This window comes from Nycticebus coucang, chromosome 3 (genome assembly GCF_027406575.1).
Source record: "Nycticebus coucang isolate mNycCou1 chromosome 3, mNycCou1.pri, whole genome shotgun sequence".
Lineage (NCBI taxonomy): Eukaryota > Metazoa > Chordata > Mammalia > Primates > Lorisidae > Nycticebus > Nycticebus coucang.
In genome coordinates this window covers 80,134,428-80,153,804 of record NC_069782.1, presented here as the reverse complement: position 1 = coordinate 80,153,804, position 19,377 = coordinate 80,134,428, and the positions used below count along the sequence as shown (strand labels likewise).

Sequence of the window (19,377 nt, the reverse complement as noted above, 5' to 3'; positions counted from 1 at the left end):
TTCGAAGAGCACTGCTTTATTCCAAAGTTGATCATTATTGAGGGAGATTTCTGGTTTTCCTTCACTTTCTCCCCCAGCTCCTTTCCTGGTTAGAGATGCTGACAAGAATTAGGATGGTTGTAAGATGCTGGAGGGAGGATTAATAAAAAGGTGAAGGCTGTACATGTACATATTTTAGTTCATGCTTGGCCTTTACCCTGTGTGAGGCAAGGAGACAAAGATGTGAAATTACAGATAAATACAAGCAATGACTGGAAATAGAGAAAAGGTACTGATCTCCTCTTCCTTAGTTAACCAGTCCCTTGTCTCTAATTCTGACTGACAGAGATCAAAGGGGTAGTGGCCGGAGACTGGTTTCCAATATTGGCCCCAAAATGTCACCTCCCTTTTAAACATTCCTTCTGGGAAAGAATGGCTTTTCTAGTGTATGATTAGGGAGAAGAGGCAGCAAGAGAAACATTAAAAGTTTTGTACAGAAGTTTCCAACCACAGGAGGAACAAAACACTAAAGTTGTAGAATTCAGAGAGTAGCTGAGAGGAGGAACCAAGTCGCCCAACTGAGGAGACATGCCAAGCCAGGGTCTGCTCTTCCCAGGACTAGGTCCCGCCAAAGAAGCATTCCAGCCCTCATCACTGAGAAGTAACCAAACTCAGTGCAGCTAGAGAGAGCCCACCTACACTACAGTGTCTTGGCAGAAAGTTTCCAGGCGGGAGCTAGCCCAACCTGATGGTCTCCAGCCTATCCCTTGCCAGAGCCCCAGGCCAAGGAGAGCTGGGTGAGTCCATGATGTCTGATCAGAGCTGGACCCAGGGTTCAGGTCTTGAACATCAGGAAGCCCCCAAATGTAGTGCCTGATGGACTTCTCTTAGTTACTGACCCCTGGGTTAACTCAAACCACACCCTCTCCCCTTTCTGCAGCTCAGCTATGGCAAAAGTGGTTGCTGTGCTTCCACTCTTTAGCCCAGTAGTATGGATTGGGGTCCGATGGTGACCTCCAAACACCAGCTGCCCGGTGCCTGGCTCTGGGCCAAATTCAATGCTCACTGCAAAGAGGTAAACACCACGCTTAGGGGCTCGGAAGTAGCCATGTTCAGGGAAGTAGCAGCTGCCAATGTTGACGTATGTAGCGTTGAACTTCACTGTCTGGAGGGCAATTGTCCCTTCTGAAAATCCAGCATAGAAGGCCACAGGAGCGCCTGAAACATAGGAGGAAAGTGCTCAGGGTCTTGTCCCTCACTCCCCTGGATGGGAAATTAAACCCTGAGACCTCCTTTCCTCACATTATTAGCACTGGAAATAATACACATTTCCTAATAGTAATGTTAGTACTAGGAACAAGAGCTAAATGGCCAATTATCAGTTTTTTGTGAATGAAGAGAAGGGAAAATATGAGTCTGTTCTCTTGACTGATAACCCTTTTTTTTTTTTTTTTTGACAGTGTCTCATTCCATTGCCCTGGGTAGAATGGTGGTCACAGCTCACAGCAGCCTCAAACTCTTGGGCTCAAACAATCCTCTTGCCTCAGCTTCCTGAGTAGCTGGGACTACAGGTACCTGCTACCATGCCCAGCTAGTTTTTCTATTTTTAGTAGAGTCAGGGTCTCGCTCATGCTCAGGCTGGTCTGGAACTCCTGAGCTCAAACAATCCACCTGCCTCGGCCTCCCAGAATGCTAGGATTCCAGGTGTGAGCCACCACACCCGGCCCCAACTGATACACATTTTAACAAAGTGCTTTCTTGTTTGGTCCCTTTTCCAACTTAAGAGAAAAGTATCCCCGATGGAAAGAACAGAGGCTGAGGGCTTAACCAGCTGCCCAAAGCCACATGGTTTGCAAATAACAGGTTCGGGCAGGAACCCAGGCTTCTGAGTCCTAGCCACTGCTACCTGGTAGGAATCCTGAGATTACCCAGGGGAAATCCTCGAAGTAATGATGCTAACAGGTGAGATGGTGAGATCACTGGGGAGCAGTGAAGGGTGGTTCCTACCGGATAGTGGGAACAGGACCTTAGAGAAAGAAGGGAAAAGCAGGTGGGGCCAGGCAAGAAAAGCCTCTTCAAGATGCTCTTAAAATGTTGCACAGAGTCCTGGGTGACAGATGGGAAACTGAGGCCCCAAAAGGGAAAGTTCATTGCTCCAGACCACACAACTAGTTAAGTCACCTAGTGGAGGGATCTTGGGTCTCTTGATTTCAGATATTCTCTCTCTTCCCACTTGGAGGAGCACATGGACCAGCCTTAGGAACATAGTAAGGCTGAGACTGACAGGGCAGGTGCCAGGCCCACCTGCAGGCACAGGGCACAGGAAGCCTGTAGAGGAGGGAGGGGGACCCTACAGTGAGAAAGGAACCGTGGAGCTATAGAGTGGGCAGGTCCCACACCAACAGGGCCATATCCCTTGTGAGGAGCAGAGACCATTCTCCCTATTTCTCAGGATGAAAGGAAGCCTAAGAGGAAGAGCAGTTTACATAGCAGTTAGAGACTCAGGTTCCAGATAGAGAACCCCAGCTCTTCGTGACCCCCGCCCCCCATCCAGCAATAGCCTGTGAATGACAGAATTTTTCTTTTCTCTCGCTCTGGAAGATTTTCCAAGAATGAGCGAATTCAGAATAGCTTTCCCATTTGTGTTAAGACTGCACCAAGTCAAAGGCCGTCTGTGCCTCTGCAGTTCCGCCAGTGCCCAGCAGGTGGGGCGAGAAAGCCGGGCCACAGCGGCCGGCGCAGGTGCTCCGACTCTGCGGTGCCTCCAGCCGCGAGGGTCTTACCCAGGAGCTCGCCTCAGAGGGACACGCCACCCTGCCGTGAGCCCGGCAGGTCCTGAGTAGGTGGAGGGTTGTGCAAAGAGTGCCCGTGTCTGCGGAGCACAAATTCAAGCCCTACAACCGGCAAGATGAATAGAGGACTTTTTTTTTTTTTGAGGAAAACTTTTTTTTTAAGACAGAGTCTCACTTTGTCACCCTTAACTTGGCCGGGGCTGGGTTTGAACCCACCACCTCCGGCATATGGGACCGGCGCCCTACTCCTTGAGCCACAGGGGCCACCCATAACACTTTGTCACCCTTGATAGAGTGCTGTGGCATCATAGCTCACAGCAACCTTCAACTTTTGGGCTCAAGAGATTCTCTTGCCTCAGCCTCCCAAGTAGCTGGGACTCCCAGTGCCCACCATAACACCCAGCTATTTTCCGAGACAAGGTCTCGCTCTGGCTCAGGAGTTTCTAGCCCATGAGCTCAGGCAATGCATCCGCCTCGGCCTCCCAAGTGCAGGGATTACATGGATGAGCCACTGCGCCTGGCTGAAAACTTTTTTTTTTTTTGTAGAGACAGAATCTCACTTTATGGACCTCGGTAGAGTGCCATGGCATCACACAGCTCACAGCAACCTCCAACTCCTGGGCTTAAGCAATTCTCTTGCCTCAGCCTCCCGAGTAGCTGGGACTACAGGCGCCCGCCACAACGCCCAGCTATTTTTTGTTGCAGTTCAGCAGGGGCCGGGTTTGAACCCGCCACCCTAGGTATATGGGGCCGGCGCCTTACCACCTGAGCCACAGATGCCGCCCACTTTTTTTTTTTTTAATAACAACATCCTGCAATGGTAAATGGATACCTAAACCAGAGGGCAAATTCTGAGACTCAGCATACTGAGGCCTGTGCCACTCAAAAGAGGAAAAAAGACGGAAGTGTTAGAGTAGGTGGGCACTTCCTCAGCCCTAAAAATGCTGGGGAAATGGGAGAACACTGACTGGGTTCCTGCACATGTTGGGCCTCGCACTCACTACCTATTTGGCAAAAGCAGCGCCTTCGTGTCAACCCTTTGAGGTGGGTAGTGATTCTCCCGCTTTATAGAGGAAGCAACTGAGACATGTGACACTAGAGCCTATGCTCTTTGGGGCCATGGGGGTGAGGGAGGGGAACCTTCAACAAGGCCTGGGACTTCCCACATGCCAGGCTAGGAGGGTAGAAATGCCCAAGATGATAGCCTTGTGCTTTGCCCTGCATCTGGGTAAGGAGTGGTACCAGCCTTGGGCAGAGAGCGTTACTTGTGTTCCATCCCATGGCCACACTCCAGAGACAGAGGTTGGCCACACATGGCTTTAACCTCAGAGCCAGCTCCCAGGCCCACAGCCCAGGGCCCTGGAGGGACCAGCCATTGAAGGCCTTTTCTAAGGGAAGAGCCAGCACCCTAGAGAGAGCCGGACTGTGTTCAGCGTTCCTCGGTGCCATTCACTGTGTGAGCAGGACACTGCCATGGTTTGAGTTTCAGTTTGGGGTAAGGTAGTAGTTAGTGTTAATGACTTAAGCTGTTGTGATGATTCACCACAACACAGCCCAAGGAGGAGCACTGCAAGAGGCCTGGCACAGAGCGGTGAGTCAGGTTAACTATTATGGGAAATGTAAGGAGAGAGCAAGTTCTTCTCAGGGCCTCAAGGCTTTTTCCAGCATAGCAGTACCCTCTCATCCACCGGGATGCATTCATGACCTAGCGGATGCCTGAAACCACAGGTAGTACAAATCCTCTACAGACTATGTTTTTTCCTACATACACCCGTGATAAAGTTTAGCTTATAAGTTAGGTACATTAAGGGATTAACAATAATAACTAGAAAAAAAAAAAAAAAAAAACAATAATAACTAGGCTCAGTACCTGTAGCTCAAGTGGCTAAGGCGGCAGCCACATACACCAGAGCTGCCAAATAACAATGACAACTACAACCAAAAAATAGCTGGGCATTGTGGCAGGAGCCTGTAGTCCCAGCTGCTTGGGAGGCTGAGAAAAGAGAATCACTTAAGCCCAGGAGTTGGAGGTTGCTGTGAGCTGTGATGCCAAGGCACTCTACCCAGGGCGACAGCTTGAGGCTCTGTCTCAAAAATAATAATAATAACCAATAATAAATAGACCAATTATAACAATATACTGAAATAAAAGTTATGTGAATGTGGTCTCTCCCTCAAAATATCTTACTGTACTATACTTGCTATTTTCACACTATGGTCGATGCTGGAAACTGAAATTGTGGAAAGCAAAACAGCAGATATGGGGGCATTGCTTATGCACTTCTTATGGGACGCTGCCCATAGCAAGTGGCTCTAGCCCCCATCCACACACTCCCTGTATACAGAGGTGAGTTGATTAAAGGTGAAGAGCAGAGATGGAAGGATTTGAAGGTGTGCCATGGAAGGGAGGGTGGTGTCCCTCTCCCTGTGCACCTGGGGCAGCAGGCAGCCAGTGTGTGTATGAGTTGGGATCAGCAGCATGGAGGTGGCTCTGCCAGCTCATAGGCTCTAGCACCAGAAGTTGGTTCTTATGACTTCTCCTGCCCCTCCAAACTCTCGGTAGCCTAAGAGGCCCTTAGCCCTGAAAAGAAAGTGGGTCAGGGGGAAGGTAGGCCCTGAGTAGTGGTGACTGGTGACCATCCTGTTCTCTTTAGCCCTAGCCCCCTAGACTTCCCCGATCTCCCATGCCTAGGAACCCACCTGCTTCCCAGAGCTCAGCTCCCAAGGAACCTTGTGCCGGCCCTGTGACATGTGCATCCTCCAGAGGCTCCACCTGCTTTTTGTCCCTCTTCCGGGGAGCTTCCAGGCCTTTCTGCCTCTTCTTCCCTTTCCTGCTCAGCATGGCCTGCAGCTTCCCCATGTCTAGGCTGACGTTAGCAGTCACGAGCCCTTGGAAGTTCCCAAAGAGGCTGTGGAAAAGGCGCAGGTGTTGTTCCAAGTTGTGCTTAGTGGCGTTGAGTGCGTCGTGAAGGCCCTCGAGGGAGCCGTTGACGGAGGCAGCCCCGGAGGCCGCGCAGCACTGCCCGGTGCGCTCGACGTCGGCGCTCAGGCGCTGGAGCTCCTGGGCCAGCCCGGCCAGGGCCGTGGCACCGGCCTGCTCCGCGCCCGCGTCGTGGCTGGGTTCCAGGCGCTCTGGCAGCCGTGGAGGGTGCGCGCCGCGACCCGCGGCCTGCTCCAGGGCGGCCACCCGGGCGGCCAGCGCGTCCCAGCCCAGGGCCTGCTCCTGCAGCCCGCTGGCGGCGTCCTGCAGGGCGGCGCGGATCTGCTCGTAGCGCAGGGGCAGCGGCCCCGGCGCCTCCTCCGACATCTCCTCCATTACCTCCTCCCCAAAGAGGGCGGCCAGCACGGCCTCGTGGCGCAGCGCGTCCTCCAGCAGGGCGGCGAAGGAGCTGTGCAGCTGGCGCATCTCGCGCCGTGTCTCTCCCGCCGCCGCCTTCAGCGCGCCCACCTCACGGTCCAGCGCCTGCAGCTGGCTCCGGAGCCTCGCCGTGCTGGTCCGCGCGCGCTCGCCCTCCACCTTGTGGGCGTCCACGGTCAGCGACAAATCGTCCACCACGCTCCTCAGGGCCTGCAGGGAGGAGCCGTCCAGCTGGCGCCGCTCATCTAGGCTCACCTGGGTCTCCTCCAGGGCGCGCGTGGCGTCCCTCTGGCCCTCCCGGATGACGTCCAGGTCAAAGTAGAGCTTCTGGCAGTTGCAGTCTTTGACGTACTTGATGAGGTCGGCGTGGCCGCCCTGCAGGTGCTGCAGAGTGAGGTTGAGCTCCAGGAGCTGCCGCTCCACCTCCTCCTTGTTCTCCTCCATGATCAGGGACTTCTCCATCAGGATCACCCGCAGCTCCCGCAGCGCCGTGTGGTTCACCTGCAGCTCCTCCACCTGCCTCTCCACCTTGCTGATCTGATCGAAGGTCTCGTCAGATTCGGAGTACAGCTCCTTAATCTCATCCACATGCCGGGCCAGGGTGGCCCTCATGTCCTGGAGGGTGTTCTGCAGCTCCTTTTCCCTGCTGCCCATGGCCACGTGAAGTGCTGAGAGGTTCCTCTGCAGCTGGCCCAGCCTGGCCTGCAGACTCTCAGGCTCTGGCCTTGCCCCAGCCCCTGCCCCTGCCACAATCAGGGTGCCATTGGTCCCTGGGGCCTCCTGGGCCTTGTGTAGCCGCTTCAACTTGGTGTCCACATCAGCCTGGACCTCAGAGAGGGAGTGGTGCAGGGAGAGAAGCTGGGTGTGCAGACGGTTCTCCACATCCTGCCGCAGCTGGCCCACCCGCTGGCTGTTCTCCTGGACCTTGGCCTCAAATTTGGCACCAAGCTCCTGGAAGTCAGCCCTGGCCACGGCACTGTCCTGGATCCTTTTGATGGCCTGGTGATTGGCCTCTACATCAAGAGACAGGTTTCTTATGGCCTGGAAGAGGTCATGTAGGCTCTCATTGAAGCTCTGCCAGATGGGGCTGAAGTGCACTTGCAGGAAGGTGTCTGTGTGGGACAGCAACACTTGCTCCAAGGAGCTACCTGGGAGCTCTGCAACAGACAAGTTTTTACAGAGGTCCTGCAGAAGTCACAGCCTTCCTACTTCTTCCAGCCCTCCCCTCCGTGCGGCTCTTCCTCTGCCCCCAGAGCCTGCCACTCACCCAGCTGCTGCGTTCCATTGGCCTCCATTGTTGCAGCTGTGAGGTTACTAGCCAGGGCCTTCCATAGGCCTGGCAGGCTGTCTGCCACCTGGTGAATGTCATTCTGCAGATCTCCCAGCAGGTGTTCCTGCAGTTCCTGTTGCACCTTAACCTCACTGATCTCAGCAACTGGGTGGCCTGAATATACAGCATGCATAAGTGTCAAGGGCTAACTCACCGAGCCTGGGGAGCCTGGGTAGATCGTAAGATTCAGAGATCTGGGGGCTGAGAGCAGGGGAGGTAAGTGCTGATAGCCACTGAGCAGGAGCTCTGCAGCCTTTAGCACCAGGAGGGCAAATGCATAGCAAGTGAGCCCTCCCTGCCTCCCATGCCCACAGGTGACATGGCTAATCAATCCTGGCACACTCCCCTCAGCACATGCACGTGACCTCACAATATCATTCTACACAGCCCTTCTTCACCACAGGATGAAACTCATTTGCCATCTCAATCTTGGGCTCAGCCTCAAAAGGCCCTGGAGCACATGGAGTCTCTCAGTGAGTTTCCTGTGCTGACTCCCAGACCAGGGCCAGCATGACTTCCTGGTCCTGGTTAGGGTGTAGGGGAGGATGAGAAGGTTTCTTCCAGGCATGGGTTCAGGGGACAAGGAAAATGCCAACAAACCAGACCTTCCCAGAAAGCGGGGTCAAGGAAAAGGGTGTGTGTACTCAGCCAACAGGCAGGCAGCCAATGGCTCTGTGAACTTAGTGCCCAAGGGGAAGGCGATGCTGGGCCTCAGAGGAGCCCCTGCGGACTCTGGGGGAAGGTTATCCTGAAATGGCACTGCCCTGTCAGGAGAAAAAGGGCAGGACACATGGCTCTGCCAGCCTGCCAGCCTGCTACTTCCAGGATAGCAACACACCAGGTTCCACGCTGACCGTCCCGTCCCTAGGCTCCTGATAGCCATCACCTGGATCTTTAGGCCTGGAGATCGCTGTGGAATCTGCAGAAGAAAGCATAGACTGTTGACCCCAGAGGTCAGAGGAGCTGCCTGACTTCAGGGGAGGATGATGCCGCAGGTAACCCTACCTTGGTGCTGGCAATCCGGCCCCCCAAAGCCTGGGCAGCACCTCCAGGCTACAGAGGTGAGCACCTTCTGCTTGAGCTGGTACACTGGCTTGTGGGCCATGCGGTACCTGAGGGAGGAGGGCTGCCTCAGTGACTCCAGGGTAACCCAGGAGGCCTGGGTGAATGGCCCGCCCTCCCCCACTCACATGACTTTGACTTTCTGGCAGTCTGGAGCGCCATGTGGACATGGCTGCTGCGAGTGGACGAGGAATTTCTCAGTTTTGCAAGCAGCTATGAAGGTGACCAGCTTCGACATCTGGTAGGGGCACCAGTTACTGGAAAGCAAGCCAGGCAAGAGGGCTGTTGAGCCATATGCTGGTCAATAGGGGGTGCTGGTGCAGAGCGCTCTCCCATCCCTGCCCCACCCAGAGCTGGAATTCTGGACTCCCCTAGCCTGAGAAGGGCAGGCTCTGCATTATTCATTCCCTAGCTCTGCAGCAAACACAGCAGCAAATGCCTGCAAGAAGGGCACCTGCTCCACTAGCTTCCTAAAGCCTCCCCGGGTCAGCACAGAGAGGCTGAGGAGCCCCCAAAATCACACAGCAGAATTACTTGTGGAACCAGAGGGCCGTTGCTGTTTCTCTTGGTGCCAGGAAGCAGCAGATTGGACCAGGGACTGGAGAATCCTGAATTCAAATCCATCACTCCTTTATGTGACCTTGAGCAAGGCACTTAGGGAGTGTCAGTTTCCCCATCCATGCATGGAGTTCGTAGTACCCTCCTCCAAATGGGCAGAGTAGTAGCAGGTGCCTGGCTCCTGAAAAGTGCCCTGTTCACTGCCCCATTCCCTGGCAGCCTGCCCAGTCACTATGTACATCTTTGCTCACCAGAGACTGGCAAGGGCGCTGGCTCCCTGGCTATGCCCAGTAGGACCACTGTAGAAATGGACTTTCAAGGCCAGGCATGGTGGTTCACGCCTGTAATTCTAGCACTTGGGAGACCGAGGCGGGTGAATTGCCTGAGCTCATGGGTTCGAGACCAGCCTGAGCCACAGCGAGATCTTGTCTCTAAAAATAGCCGTGTGTTGTGACAGGCACCAGTAGTCCCAACTACTTGGGAGGCTGAGGTAAGAGGATCGCTTGAGCCCAAGAATTTGAGGTTGCTGTGACCTATGACACCACAGCACTCTACCAAGGGCGAGAAAGTGAGACTCTGTATCAAAAAAAAAAAAGAAAGAAAGGAAGAAAATAAAAGAAAGGAAAGGAAATGGACTTTCAAATAGTTGTTATAGGGGAAGGAAAGCAGGTCCTGCAGGAAGGCTGGGAGGCCACACTCAGCATCCCGAATGCTTGAGAGGTGGCCTCTCCATCTCTGCCCTTCACCAGCATATGCTGGTGAGGGAACATTTCTGCTGGCAGAATCCCAGCTTACTGCCTAGGTGGCTGGCTCTATAGGGTCAGCTGAAGGGGTCAGAGGGCCCCCTGTTCCCCTGGCAGTCAGTTCCTAGGGCAGACCCCTCCAGAGTTGCAAGTGACAATGACTCCTGAGGCCCATTCAGCTCAGCATTTCTTGGGTGCCAGGTACCAAACCGAGCTCTCAGCTCAACACACAGAGGGAGAATATGGAGGTGCAGACCCTCCCTTCAGGGTCCCAAAGGAGAGCAGGCACTCACAGAAGGGATGACGGGGGCCAGGTCTGTGGAGACTTTCAGGAAGAAATCACTGGATTGTGTCTTAGAGCGACGGAGTCAGATGAGGCAGCAAGAGCTGCAGAGGTGGGGGGCAGTGGAGAAAGGACTGCAGAGGGAGGCTGGGGACATCAGAAAGGCCAGACCTCAAGAAAGAGCAGGACTGGGCGGCGCCTGTGGCTCAATGGAGTAGGGCGTCGACCCCATATGCCGGAGGTGGCGGGTTCAAACCTCACCCAAAAACTGCAAAAAAACAAAAAAAAGAAAAGAAAAGAAAGAGCAGGACTGTCCTGAGGGCATAGGAAGTCACAGAGGGGCTTCAGTAGGGAAGTAACACAAAAGAGCCACCCTGGTTCCTGGATGTAGAAAGACCCAGGGGCAAGATATACGAACCCAAGAGGGAGATGAGGGCAGCTTAGACTGGAAGATGGTGGATTTGGGAGAGGTGGCCATATTTGTGAGATATTAGAAGGCAGTGTTCAGGGGCCTTATGATGGAATGGCTATCAGAGCTAGGACTTATTCGCTGGAGAAGGTCTTTGTCCTGGGGCCATCAGGCACTGTCACACAGGGATATTGCTGGGAAGGCAGGGGGAGGACTGGGGGAACCAAGTAACCCATTTTGAGTTTTCAGACAGCCCACTTTCCCACTTGATTCGCAGAGGCCTGGCAGCCAGGCTTTACCCTCTTAGCCATAAGTGACCTCAGGAAAATGACCCAACCCAACAGGAAAATGCTTACAGATACTGGCTGACATAAGGGGTTCCCCCAATGAACTAGCCTAGCCAGAGCATTCTACCACAAAATGGATCAGAAAGCCACATCCACACACCCCAGCTTCTAGTCAGTTTCTCAGTCTCCCCCCTCTCATGAGAGTAGACATCCAAGGATTACCCCTGAGAAACATTTCTATTACAAAGAGGAGGTAAAAATAAGTCAACTTGGAGAAAACCAGGACTGTGCAAGGAGAAGTGAACTTCCCAAAAACTTCTAGTAATATTTCCAAATTGATAAGAGAAGTTGCTGTATGTAAGAAAGAACAGGAAGCTACATAGAAAAAGTTGGGGATAGGTAGGGCGAACATTCAGAGAACAAGAAAGAACTCTTAGAAATTAAAAATGTAACAGTAGAAATGGAAAAGAAATTTAACTTTTTTTTTTTTTTTTTGGCCGGGGCTAGGTTTGAACCTGCCACCTCTGACATATGGGACTGGCCCTACTACTTGAGCCACAGGTGCCACCCGAAATGGAAAAGAAATTTAATAGAAATGTTAGAGTTTGGGCATGGTGGCTCAAACTTATAATCCTTGGACTTTGAGAGTCCAAAGCAGGTAGATTGCTTGAGCTCAGGAGTTCAAGACCACCCTAAGAGTGAGAAACCATCTCTACTAAAAGTAGAAAAAACTATCCAGGCATGGTGGCAGGTGCATGTAGTCCCAGATACTCAGAAGGTTGACACAGGAGTTTGAGGTTGCTGTGAGCTGTGACACCAAAGCACTTTATCCAGGGTGGTGACAGAGTGAGACTCGGTCTCAAAAAAAAACAACGAAAGAGAGAGAGAGAAATGTGAGAAAGTAAAAAACTAAAATTAGGCTCGGCGCCCATAGCACAGTGGTTACAGTGCCTGCCACATGCACCTAGGGTGGTGGGTTCGAACCCGGCCAGGGCCAGCTAAACAACAATGACAACTGTAACAAAAAAAATAGCCAGGCATTGTAGTGGGCGCCTGTAGTCCCAGCTACTTGGGAGGCTGAGGCAAGAGAATCGCTCAAGCCCAAGAGTGTGAGGTTCCTGTGAGCTGTAACGCCACGGCACTCTACCAAGGGTGACATAGCAAGACGCTGTCTCAAAAAAAAAAAAAAAGAAAGAAAGGAAGGAAGTAAAATTAAAGAAAATTCCCTAAAAGAATAACAGAGATGAAAAATAGGAGAGAGAAGATAAAAATAAAGAACCAGTCCTAGATATCCAAATACTAGGGGTTCCAGAAAGAGAGACAACAGAGGGAAGAAATAAAAAAAGTGTTTTTTCTGGGAGGCGAAGGACCACCCTGAGCAACAGCGAAATCCCCATCTCTAATAGCTGGGCGTTGTGCCCAGCGCCTCGAGTCCCAGCTAGTTGGGAGGCTGGGGCAAGAGTGCCACTCGAGCCCAAGAGTTTGAGGTTGCTGTGAGCTATGACGCCATGGTACTCTACCCACCCAGTGAGGCTTTGTCTAAAATACAAACAAACAAAAACAAACAAACAAACAAACAAAAAAAAAAACAACCAGAAAGCTTGTGGCTCAGCGCCCGTAGCTCAGTGAGTACAGCACTGGCCACATACACTGAAGCTGGCAGCACAGCACTCTACCGAGGGGACATAGTAAGACTTTGTCTCAAAAAAAAACTGTGTTTCAAAAGTAAAGGTCATGGGGCGGCTCCTGTGGCTCAGCGAGCAGGGCGCCGGCCCCATATACTGAGGGTGGCGGGTTCAAACCCAGCCCCGACCAAACTGCAACAAAAAAATAGCCAGGCATTGTGGCGGGCGCCTGTAGTCCCAGCTACTCCGGAGGCTGAGGCAAGAGAATCACTTAAGCCCAGGAGTTGGAGGTTGCTGTGAGCTGTGTGAGGCCATGGCATTCTACCGAGGGCCATGAAGTGAGACTCTGTCGCTACAAAAAAAAAAAAAAAAAGTAAAGGTCATGGACTTCCAGATTCAAAGTGCCCACTGATTACTTACAATATGATGAAAATAAAATCACATTAAAACGTGTCATCGGCTCGGCGCCTGTGGCTCAAGCGGCTAAGGCGCCAGCCACATACACCTGAGCTGGCGGGTTCAAATCCAACCCAAGCCTGCCAAACAACAATGACGGCTGCAACCAAAAAATAGCCGGGCATTGTGGCAGGCGCCTGTAGTCCCAGCTACTTGGGAGGCGGAGGCAAGAGAATCGCTTGAACCCAGGAGTTGAAGGTTGCTGTGACCTGTGATGCCATGGCACAATACCCAAGGCAACAGCTTGAGGCTCTGTCTTAAAAAAAAAAAAAAAACAACTATAGAAGTAGTTGACGCTAATCCAGAAGGTCAGCAGACTTTTTCTCTAAAGAGACAGATAGTAAATATTTCTTTTTTTTTTTTTTTTTTGTAGAGACAGAGTCTCACTTTACCGCCCTCGGTAGAGTGCCATGGTGTCACACAGCTCACAGCAACCTCCAGCTCTTGGGCTTATGCAATTCTCTTGCCTCAGCCTCCCAAGCAGCTGGGACTACAGGCGCCCGCCACAACGCCCAGCTATTTATTTTTTTCTTGCAGTTTGGCTGGGGTCAGGCTTGAACCAGCCACCCTCGGTATACGGGGCTGGCGCCCTACTCACTGAGCCACAGGCGCCACCCCAGATAGTAAATATTTCATGCAAGGTCAGCTACATAATCTGCAAAGCCCAGTGTACAGTGAAAATTTGGGACTTCTAGTTCAAGTGTTATGAAGAATTTTAAGATGGTGACATCAAATGTGGGGCACTTCAGAGTGCAGGGCTTGTGTGAGCCTGGAAAGTTGCATGCCCTTGACTCTGGCCCTGATTTTGGGCTCTAGGGTCATACGCACTCCGTCGCATCTACTCAACTTTGCCACTGTAGCAAGAGAGCAGTCACTGATGATATATGTAAATGAATGAACCTGGCTGTATTAATAAAGCTTTATTAACAAAAACAGGTGGTGGACTGGATTTGGCCCACTGTTCAAAGTTTTCTCATGCCTGCCTGTAAGTATGTATAACTAATAAAAATAAAACTTAAAAAAATAAATAAAATGGGCAGTGCCTGTGGCTCAAAGGAGTAAGGTGCCAGCCCCATATGCCAGAGGTGGTGTGTTCAGTCCCAGCCAAAAACTGCAATAAATAAATAAATAAATAAAATCATTTCCATCTCTGCTGGGCATGGCTCATGCCTGTAATCCTAGCGCTCTGGGAGGCTAAGGTAGGGGGATCTCTTGAGCTAAGGAGTTCCAGATTAGTCTGAGCATGAGCAAGACCCCATTTCTACTAATAATAATTAGCCAGGGGCTGGGCATGATGGCTCATGCCTGTAATCCCAGCACTTGGGAGGCTGCAGCAGGTGGATTGCCTGAACTCATGAGTTCACAACCAACCTGAGCAAGAGTGAGACCCCATCTCTAAAAAATAGCTGGGCGCTATGGCGGGCACCTGGAGTCCCAGCTATCTGGGAGGCTGAGGCAAGAGAATCACTTAAGTCCAAGAGTTTAAGGTTGCTGTGAGTTAAGATGCCACAGCACTCTACCAAGGGTGACCAAGTGAGACTCTGTCTCAAAAAAAACAAAAATAAAAAATAATAATAATGATTAGCCAGGTATTGTGGCAGACACCTGTAGTCCCAGCTACTCCGGAGGCTGAGGCAGGAGGATGACTGGAACCCTATAGTTTGAGGTTGTTGCCACCATGGCACTGCAGCCAGAAAAACAGAGGGGGCCTCTGTCTCAAAAAAAAAGAAAAAATCATTTCCATCTGGAAGAGAAAATGCAGATGAATAGCAAGAACATTTTGGAAGACAGCAATGAGTGAGGAGTTTCTCTTTTAACTATCAAGACCAACTCCAAAGCCAAGTAATGAAAGCCATGGGCCATTGGCACAGGGTTTGATAAACCAGTCAATGGGAACAGGGACCAGGAAGAGATCTGTTTATCCGCAAAGGATTAGTAAATGGTCAAAAGGGAATACATCAAGATGAGGACAGAAGAAAGGAAGGAATGTTCAACCCTAGAACAGTGAACACTGAAAGTGCTGGACCTGGCACTCTGGAATCATGGGTGAGATGCCTGCCTGAGCAGACACCTGTCCTGGGCCCCTGGAAATTCCTGGAACACAGACTTAGCCCCAGGGAGAGGAATTCTTTAAACCAGTGGTTCTGAATGGGAGGAGAGGACTATCCCCATGTATATTGTCCCTACTGACTGGCATCTGGTGAATTGGGGCCAAAGATATTGCCAAACACCCTAAAATACATAGGCCCCCACGACACCTCTCCCAATCCCAGGCATTACCCAGTCCAAAATGTCAGTAGTGCCAAGGTTGAGGAATACTTTCTCTAAACGAAGTTCCATTTCTCACACACCCTCTGACCTGCTGCAGAAGGCCAGGAAGGCTTGTGGCCTGGGCCTGCCAGGAGTGACTGGGACTTTCCACCCCAAGCTCCTGGAACTGAAAACTGTGCCGCCCACCCTTCCTGCCCTGGAACTTTCTCCTCTGACCTGCCCAAGGTCTGGGGCTCCAGCAGCCACTATTCTTGCCCACTGCCTCCTGGCCCTGGGCAGTCCCTCCCTTGGAAGAGTGCAGGCTGCTGGCCCAGAAGCCCTGGGAACATTCCTGACCTTTGCTTTGGTTTCCTCCAGAGCTTGGCAGCTTCGTGCTGGCGCTCAGTGCCTATGTCCCCAGCCCAACTTGCTGAAGTGCCCATTGTTCTCACTGCCTGTGCCCTCTCTGTGCCCTCCTTGAGGAGTCCTGCTGGATGCGCCCATCTCCCAGTGGTCTTCTGAGGAGCAGGGGTCAGCCCAGAGTTAGTATAGGGGTCTCTGTCCTAGTTGGGGTGTGCCCACGGCCTGCCCCAGATGGGAGAGTCTGCTGACCCCTTTGGAGCTTCTAGATGGGGGCTGGGAGGCCCTGGACTCTCTGCCCTTGTGCTCCCTGAGCCAGGGTAACCTTCAGCCAGGCCCTTCCCCCAGTTCTAGAAACATGTAGAAGCTGTGCCCCTGGGAGTAGAGGACTGGGGGAGGCAGAGAGAGCCTCTAGCAGGGAAGGGGCCATTAGCCCCGATTTCTGCATAATAGATGTGCTGCTAGCAGCCGCTGCCCAAGGAGCATGCACCAAGGAGCAAGTCCATTACATAAATTGTGTAGAGAGCCTTTTAGCAGCCAGTAAAGCCACCTCCAATTGGAAGGAGGGCGTGTTCTCAGCAGCCTTGTTTTCTGTGGCTCTGAATCCAGCCATTAACGTGACTGTCCCAGGGGAGAAACTTGCAGGGCTTTGTCCTTGAGCCAGAAAGGGTCCTTGGCAGAGGAGCCTGAGGGCCAGTCAGCAGCCAGCCCAGAGCCAGGATTCCCTAAGCATGGTCCCGGAAGCTTCGGCCTTGCCAGTGGGGGCTTTTCCCTGCTTAAGCCTAGGAATGGGTGCTGGAGTGCAGCGTGGTCTAGATGCCACGGCCTGGGCTCCACCCTGCTCCTGAGTGACCTCTCTGGGGCTTGACCCCCAGCTGCAAAAATCCAAAGTGCTCCTTGTACAAGGACCTGGAGAACCCTGGAGCTGGTGACGGGTGGGGGGGGCAACCAGGGTGCTGGGATGGGTAACCCCTACACTACGACCCTCACAGTGGAGATAGGATGAAGGATGCTTGTCTGGGGGGCCTGTTCTGACCGGTCACTTAGGAGCTCTGTGACCCTGGATGGCATCCCCACCCCTCTGAACTGTCACAGCCATGTGGCGACAGCTGGGGCCCAGCGTGGTTCCTACTACAGACATAGTCCTACTGGGGCAGCAAGTCCTGATCTGAGAAGCCCCATGCTGGGGAGCATGGAAAGAGAGCCCCTCCTCTTGAACTCCCAACACTCACATTGTTGGCTCCCTGGGCTGGGGCTCTTAGGGTCCCCAAGCACCTGAGAAACAGTTAAATCATGTCCCTCCCTTACCCAACCTGGTGAGTCCACAGACACAGTCATTCTGCTCATGGTCTTCCTTACTAAGGGTCGTACAGGGTCTGTGTCCAGGGCTCTGAAAACAGATGTGAGGCTCTGGCAGCCAGGGGCTTGGGGCCTGGTCACTAATGGTATCACCACCCCTGCCGCTGTAGGCCAGGTTTCCAGGAGCGGACTAGAGCATGCTTCCGCCTCCCCCTGACAGGAGCACGGGAAGCAATTAGCCCAGGAAGGCAGTGCTTCCTTCCTTTCTCACCAGCCCCTCCGGATGCCTGGACAGCTTGGGCTTGGCCTGTAAGGACCACAGCTTCTAGGATTGTGGGCAGGAGACCCCAGCAGGCAGCAGGCTTGGGACACTTGGCCATTGCTGGACCAGATGTACTGATGCAGACTCCTCTCACACAGAGACCCCCAGGGAATGGCCAAGGGACCCTCAGAGGGCAACCTAGGTCCTGGTCCCTGATGCCAGGGGAACTAAGCCCCCCTCCCAACTAAGGGGGTGGGGAAAAAGAGCAGTAACTCCCTCCTCCTTCCCATCCAGTTTCCTCTGTGGGAGGAAGGTGGCCCGGAGACTCAGGCAAGGAATTGGTGACTTTGGGGAGACAAAACTTGGTCCTTGGTCCTGAAATCAGGGCTGGATGACTGGATTCTTCACCCACCCCCCAAAAAAATTCCCCCATGCCTCCCAGCACTGAGTGGGCAAGAGGGGTTTCTCCTCACCAGGCCCCCCTCAGTAAGGGGTGGTGTGCCCTTATTGTCCCCTACTCTGGTCAAATCTGCTTTTGGGAAAACCCCCAACAAACCTTCACCTGGAAAGGTGAAGCTGAGAGTGTCCAGACAGATCTGTGACCCAACATAATACATCCAGATAGGAGACTGGGCGAATGTGAGTTGAGCCCCTCTCCCTCCAAATCCATGTAGACAGACTCAGCCAACCAAGTCTGGTGTGTGAGGGAGGGAGGGCTAGCAGGGGTAGGGAGAGGGAATCTGGGGCTGGGCCACCTCTGAGCACTCCATTCCATGGGTCAAGTATGAGCTGCAGAGTGAGACTCAGATCCTGCTTGGGTTTCCTTAGCTGTGTGACCTTGGGCAAGCTGCTCAGCCTCTCTGAGCCTCAGGCTCGGAGGAAAGAGGAGTTAACTGAGATAACACTTGGCGAGGTGCCCTGAGACCAGCACAGTAATGGCACCTGCTGCTGCTGCTCTGCTGTGGTTGAAGATGTGACACTGAGGCCACCACAGACTGGGGGGACCTGAAGATCCAGCACCTTGTTGGCAGGAGTGGTTCTGACCCCGGATGAATAGAGCATTGGAAGGTGGTATCCTGGGTTCAGGTCACAAGACCATCCTGCTCCTTCCCAGGAGCTGCCAAGACAGAACCCCCCAGGGACCCCGGCTTCCTCTGCATCTGGAAGCAGGGGTCCCTCTCTGCTCACTGCAGGGCAAAAAGAGCTGGGACTCCAAGAGGTCAGATCGAAATCCCATCCCAGGGAGTATTTGTCTTCTATGGCTTGGCTGGTCCAGCCTTGCTGGGGTTCAGCTTTCAGAATTGATTTCTTTCGAAGAACAGAAGCCATGGCCAGGCCAGCTAGAAACATCTAGGGCCACAGTCCCTTGGCGCCCCATGCTGGGTAATTGATGGCAGGAGCTGTTCCCTCCGTGCCATAGGTCAGACAGGGAACTCCTTTGGTTCTTAGGTGGACCCTGGAGCATCCAGTCCAGGCAGGCTGGAGACAGCTCCTCGAAAGAGAGACTGATTAAGCCTCACAGCAGGCCTAGCAAATAGATATTAGCCCATTTCAAAGATGGGAAAGAAAGGCCTGCTCAGGCTGAGGTGGGCCTCAGGTCCTGCACCAAGACCTCTGCCAGGGTCCTCTTACCGTCCAATGGGGTTCCTGCCAGTGTCCTCAGCCTCTGCCCTCCAGACGCGAGGTGACCTGGAAGTGTGTAGATCAGAGAAACTAGTACCAGGGGCCTGAGCCCAGGCCCCCAGCATCCCCCAGCCAAGGAGCCCCTCAAGGCCAAGCAGCAGAGGCAGGATCATCTTGGTAGTGGGGCAGGCTTAGGCTCAGCCCAGCAAGTGACTCCAGAAACTGCCAGTGACGTTGATTTCAAGTTAAATCTCAGAAGGAAAAGAAAACACCAGGACAACAAAGAGAGGAAGTAGCCTGGGCCGGCCCACACGGTGGGTCTCATCCGGCCCCTATCCGTCTTGGCCAGCCCCCACAGGGGCCACCAACCATGCAGGCCAGTCCTCATGCCCCAAAAGGACTTGGCTCAGGGACACTGGAGGTGTGGAGACACTAGGGGTGGCCCCATGGGAACCTGCTCCCTAAGAGCCAAGAGAAGCACATAAGCCTTGAAGCAGGGGTACAGGAAGCAGCGGGATAAGTCTCAAGGGAACCCACTGCCCATCCAAACTACTGGCCAGGAAGTGGGGGACACAACATGCCTCCTCAGCACCTTTCACTGTTGGGCTACGGAGCCAGCTGTGGGGTGGAGGCTCAGAGAAGGAAAGGAGCTATTCTGGGGTCACACAAGCATACAGCCAGAGGCCAGGGCATGGGGAAGC

At 53.1% G+C, this 19,377-nt stretch overlaps 1 protein-coding gene across 1 annotated transcript; it reads right to left on the bottom strand.

The window, feature by feature from the left end:
- MMRN2 (multimerin 2) lies at positions 1–18,910 on the bottom strand. Its single transcript, XM_053583798.1, has 7 exons — positions 18,686–18,910; positions 8,650–8,778; positions 8,465–8,571; positions 8,298–8,378; positions 7,397–7,573; positions 5,472–7,286; positions 1–1,197 (listed from the first exon to the last, which is right to left on the bottom strand). The coding sequence occupies exons 1-7, from the start codon at positions 18,847–18,849 to the stop codon at positions 815–817; spliced, it is 2,856 nt and encodes a 951-aa protein (XP_053439773.1). The 5' UTR covers positions 18,850–18,910; the 3' UTR covers positions 1–814.
- Between the last annotated feature and the right edge of the window lie 467 nt (positions 18,911–19,377).